We start from the raw sequence: 6,000 nt of genomic DNA on the forward strand, positions 1-6,000 counted from the left end.
TCTCAGTGGGTTGTGCTTAAATGAAAATCTATTTTTCAACTTGTTCTAGAAAGTTTGCCAATTTGAGCATTTTGGGGAAGCTGCTGAGTTACTTACAAAGCAAAAACACTCTTCAAACAAGACTGTTTCCCTCACATAATTAATTTGATTACAAATTTTTTCTAATTCATATACAGTAGAATATTTTATGCTTGTGAAAATTTGAAGTAACAGCAGAAATTTTCATTCTATATTTGAGGGGAAATTGCTCACATACTATTAAGCACTGTATAGTAATGTAATTAGTTGAGATTAAAAATGCCCCCTTAGAAGCCAAAAGTGCTGTGAAACTTTCCTAACAAATGCAAGTATCGCATAGTCATGGAAATGATATTTCTCAACAATAGTAATTTAAGAAAAACAAATAAAGAAAATATGAAAGTGAAAGATTCTCCTGTTAAATTGCCAGTGGTGGGAGCAGCTCCTTCATTATTTGCATGGTTAGTGATGTAAGACTATTTTCATCAATCAATATTAGTATAAACTCATTCCACAATGTCATTTTGTCCATTATTGTCTCTTACTTTTTTAAGGTAAAGATGCAAACCCCACTGCTAGTTCATAGGCCATACAAAGACAGGAATGAGACCAAATTTGACTAAAAGGCCATACCCTGTGACCCCTGAGCTAAACATTACAGCCCTCTTTACAATGACCTTTCACAACTCCATTGATCTATTTTCAATGAAGAGAAAAGTCTTTGACATACAGACTCTAATTGTTTATATGTGATATGAATTCCAAAACTAATTTCAGAAGACAATAACAATATTTATTACCTCAACTGAGTACTAAGTGCCATATGAAAGTTATGTTTGGTCTCCACTTTGGCTTATAAGATACATTAACCCTGTGCAAAAGGATCAGAAACGGTCCAGAATTGATACAATAAGTGGAGAGAATGCAATAAACGATCCTACGATAACAAGTCAGAGAACCCACTGATCTTCACTTCCAAGGGCCAACTATTCATACACTGTGTCATGGATCATATTCATCAGTACTTTGATACTGCATTTTAGATATTTTATTGTTTTACTATAAAGCACATCTGGAGAGGAGAGAGAACAAAAAGAAGCTGTTAGAAAGAACTACAAAACTGAATTTTAGTAAGTTGAGGATCTGTTCAATTGTATGTGGGTTGTATCTGGTAAGAATGATCATTTATCTACTCAAACAGTTACATTTCTCTATTATTGAATGTATCATATTTTTGGTACTTCCTTTGGGGTAGATATCAGACATATATCCCTGATTTCAATGAAAGGAAAGAAAGAACATGGACAGAAGCTAACTTCTAATTAAGTCATTAGTGAGCTTTTTGGTCGGTGTTAATTATTCTCAGAACAGGACTCAGTGTGTCCTTCATCATGTGATTTGTCAGAACAAAAACAAAGTAAAACCACACTTACTAGTTACATCCCATCCTTCTTAGGTGATGCATTAGCCCACCCAAAACTATCTTGATATTCAGAAATTGTGGGTTCTTAAGAACAAGTGCAAAATAAATAAATAACTTTCCCATTATAGTACATCTTTCTTAGCAGGAAGTGAAGAAGTCAAAGAGACCCAGGAAGCATGTCCATGTGCAAGGACACCTGTCACTGTGTTTGCACGAAAAGGGTGGCTCAGTGTAGTAGCAAACTTATCTTGGAAATGTTGTATGGGACACCAGAAGCAAAGAATGTGACCCACTCAATATATTTCTTCTTAAATTCACAGGTACTGACCAGAGTCACCAAGAGTGCCCATGGCACATGTACTTACACATAGGTGTGTGTGTGTGTGTGTGTTTGTGTGTGTGTATTCGAACATGCCCCTGTATGAGAGAGAGAAAGGAGAGAGAAAGAGAGAGAGAGGAGAGAGGGTAGTTGTGTTTGCATGGAATCTTTCCAATGCAAATTTCCCAGTTGATTAATTAGATCAATTAATATTCAAATTAGAGTTCAGCTAATCCCAGGTTTACAGAGCCCCCTAAGCAAATGTTCTTATTGTTACCCAAAGGGTGACTCAGTGGATGACAGATTTTCTCCTTGTGAGTCAGTTGTAAATAAGGAGAACAGTGTTTGCAATCACCCAAGAGATAGGCCTTTAATTTTCTTTTGCTTATGTTCCGTTCCCTCTGACTTTACAAGTGGGATTTAAGATTGATTCACTTCTTATTAATATACAATCTGGTTCAGAAGAATTATTTGAGGCCTTATAAGACTTTGAGATGCTTATGCTAGTTAGTTGACTGCCCTTTGGCTCACTTTCAACCTTGTTCACAAACACATAATACATATTCAGTCTTCCAAGAATGACCTTTCTATCCTAACCCAGCAACAAGTGGACCCTAATGCCTCCAAAATGTAAAAAGTGAGGAATAATATTAAAATCAAGAAATTAAATCTTTTGTATCTACACTGTCAAAATACCAATAAGAAATTACTAACAGTAACCTTAATTATCTGAAGCCACTGAATTATGAATTTTGACACTTGAAGAAAAGCCGACTCTTAAGCAGGTCTTCTAACCAGGAATTCCAATTTTAATACTTAAACTTTCCTGATAATTTCAATTCTATGCTCTCTGAGTTTATCCAATGACTTCATAGAGTACTCCAACCCCAGTGGATGCAGATCCAATATTGAACTGCACCAGAGAGAGGTCCAGTCAGAGCCAAGCAGACAGGAACACTAGCCTCTCCTCAGAGAATCCCAGCTGCTCACTTTTCCTTGACTAAGAAGAGGTACGGGGAAGGAAAGCCCTTTAATACAGATCTTCTGGTTATACTTAGCATCAGATTTCAAGCAAGCAGGCAAACATCAACACTCACAACCCAGTTACTCCTATTAATACACTGCAAACTGAATCACATGCGATGCACTGGAAAGGCAAACTGGGTTAGGCCGGGGTAAAGCTTTGCCCTTCTCAAGGGAAAGGAGCCTATGATGTGCTTCACATTGCAACAGTGACCTCTAGTGCTCCCTCTTCACTGAACGCCTGCAGCTTCGGGAGGAATGGGAGGAATCCTACCTTTGCCACAGAACTTGATTTACCTGAGTGGACGGGCTCTGGTCTTTGTTTATTTGCTACAGTGTTTGTCGAAGGCTATCACCGAAGAAGCCCCTAAGATTTTGACTTGGTAAAACCATGCACATTTTACTGACTTATTTCCACACATCCAATTTAAAATCGGAAGGGAAACAGTGTAGCCCTAGAGTGAAGTTCTCTCTTTTGCAGAGTGCCAGATAAATTGTGACATTAAATGAGCTCCTGCAAATGGAAGCACAAATCACCATGGTCACACAGCATGAACAGACTTGGGCTTGTGACCATGAGTTCCTACTGTTCTTCCCTCCCTAGGACTCTCCAGTAAAGTCAAAGGAGGTTCTACAGCAAAGACAGTGACCACTTTCTTGTCTCCCAAGCCTAACCCTGGCAATCCAGCAGTGGCATCCGTTCCTAAAGAGGCCTTGTAACACTTTCTTGTAATGCAAAGCAGATAAGGCTCATCTTTAAAATCCAAGACAGAAAGAAAAAGTTGTGTTTGCTGAGCTGTTGTTTATCGTTCACGGCAGATGGGAAAATACTTCCATTTAGGGAATTTAAGCCAAATATAAACTTTCAAAACTTTTCCTATCTCCAACTGCAAGCTGATGAGAGTTGGTCGATATATTTTGGGTGATGTTTAAATGAAGCAAAGAGACTGTAATGAATGTTCCTTGAATCAGCACCAAGACAATCAATCCCAAACACGTGAAGTTGAAAATTCAACCACTAGAGAACCTTACTTAAGGTGGGGGGGGGGGATCACCTTCATATTTCCCTTTAAGCCAGATGTAGGGCTGGGTGCCCATCCAGGAGTGCCCATCCAGGGAGGACAGGGCTCTTCAATGCTGAGCTATGCTTCCTTCTACCAGTTCTGCCTGCCGGTGAAGTCTGCAGTATGTTTCAGTTATTAGCCTGCATCATTTTAGAAATGCAGCCAGCTACAGCTAAATCACAAACTTCAGAAATCTCAGCTAATGCAGCAGAAAGAATACCAAGTCTGCGGGTTGTTTTCCTGCTAGCCAAATAATCCCAAGGAAATTCAATAACCTAAAGAGAGGTGCCTGGGCTGGTCTCTGATTAAGATGCTAATTTAATGTTTTACTAGAAGTTGACTGTTCTCAATGAATATTCAAGGAGAGTGAGATTCTCCTAGTTAAAAAAAATAGTCCAGATAACGTTTTGCATATTCTGACCAGACCAAGAGGAACCCAGTCCTATTGCACAATTCTCTTGTGATACTTCGCTTAGCCCCCCGCAATGATTCTAGTTGAAAAGATTAATCATAAAAACAACAGAATCAAAGTTTTGTGTGTAGCCCCCCGGCAAGTTTTAAATCATTTGCTGTGTACTTACACGAATTCTCAGCTTCCACTCTGTTCCAGGTGTGAATAGACAACAGAAGTAACGTCTTGAGGACAGCACCAGTGACAGATCCCATATTCATAATTTTTGAGCTCCCCAAAAGATCTCGAGTGGCTCTCAGGGCTCGCTGGAGATAGGTTCTCCTCGGTCCTTCACTCAGCACTGAGTGTTCAGTATCTCTAGCTCTCTGGCTCTCTCTTTCCTCCCTCCCTCCCTCCTCTCACGCGCTACTGCTCTCTCCCCCTTCCCTCCTCCCTCTTCTGCTCTCTCCTATCCTCTTCCCCCCCCCTCTCTCTCTCTCTCTCTCTCTCTCTCTCTCTCTCTCTCTCTCTCTCTCTCTCCCTCCCTCCCTCTCCCTCCCTCCCTCTCTCTCTCTTCTCACTCTCCCCCACCAAGCACTGGTTCCTCACTGAAAAGCAACCAGCATCTGTCCTAACAAGCTTACACACTACAGCCGCCGAGGCCACGCCCACTCTTCGCAGCGGTGCTAGAAATTGGCCTCAGCATCCAGCCTCCTCTGAAAAGCACAGCACCAGCTAGCAGCTTTCTGAGCTCCGCAGCCGCTGCAGGTGATGGAAGCTGGACCTGGAGGAGCTGCCCGCTGCTCCAGGCCTCCTCGGGGCTTCCTCCCCTCCCCTCTATTCTCAATAAGCCTTAACCCGTTTTGTGCCCTGCCAGCTTTGTGGGGTGGGGGAAGCGGCCAGGCGGAGAAGGTTTCTGATTTTCCGCAGGTCTTCTATTTGGCAGTGCCAACCAACATACTGAGCTATTTCCTGATTGCCCGGGAGTGTATCCAGGTAAAATTGCATTATGTTTCAAAACAAAAGCATAAAATAAGACAGAAATAACAAAGCAAGCACTGGTGAATTGTAGCTAAAACTGTCCTCCGGGAAAATGCTTGCTGTTTTTTTTTTCTCTCTGTTTCTATAAAACTATCGCCTTGTGCTCTGGTGCCAAGGTTTTATTACGGAAATTCCTCACATGGGAACAGACATTCCTGCTTGGCAGATATTTAAAAATCATCTGATAATAGTCTGCAAGAAATTAACATTTCTTATTTTAGTTGGTGCTTCAGGAATACAAATCCACCAGTGGAGTCCTCTGGGTAGATTGAGTTTCATGAGCACATCCTTCTGTGAGTAGGCAGCATTCCACAATCGTGCTTTTTAATAGTAATTCCCAGAGGGCCCCAAATGGAAAATGATGGAATACTGAAAAAAGGGAACCCTCTCCCATCTTTACACACACACACACACACACACACACACACACACACACACACCATCAACTACTACAAAGAATACTCTTCCAATGGCCACTCCATGGTTACTATTGCTTGTGCTGAATATTAAATCGCTTAAATGATGAAGCTAAGGCCCCATACAGAGCAGCACATTGCATGGTGTCAGAGAGGGTAAATCATCTCTTAAAAATAAATGTCAAGATGCTTTCCTGCTGATTAGCTAGGTGGTGTAAAGACAGGAATCCAGGAGTTCTCGAGCAACATCCTGGTGTTTGGAACAGTCTTGCTGGGCCATGAAAAGGGGGTGGGGCGAGAGAACC

General features: G+C 41.2%; 1 protein-coding gene across 1 annotated transcript in view; it reads right to left on the reverse strand.

The window, feature by feature from the left end:
- Positions 1 to 4,649, reverse strand: part of Cntnap4 (contactin associated protein family member 4) — a 293,647-nt gene extending 288,998 nt beyond the window's left edge. Inside the window, exon 1 of the mRNA XM_040736562.1 lies at positions 4,429 to 4,649. Coding sequence (XP_040592496.1) covers positions 4,429 to 4,519 — 91 coding nt within the window. The 5' untranslated portion in view covers positions 4,520 to 4,649. The remainder of the gene's footprint in view (positions 1 to 4,428) is intronic.
- Between the last annotated feature and the right edge of the window lie 1,351 nt (positions 4,650 to 6,000).

Source organism: Mesocricetus auratus, unplaced genomic scaffold (genome assembly GCF_017639785.1).
Source record: "Mesocricetus auratus isolate SY011 unplaced genomic scaffold, BCM_Maur_2.0 Super-Scaffold_6723, whole genome shotgun sequence".
NCBI lineage: Eukaryota > Metazoa > Chordata > Mammalia > Rodentia > Cricetidae > Mesocricetus > Mesocricetus auratus.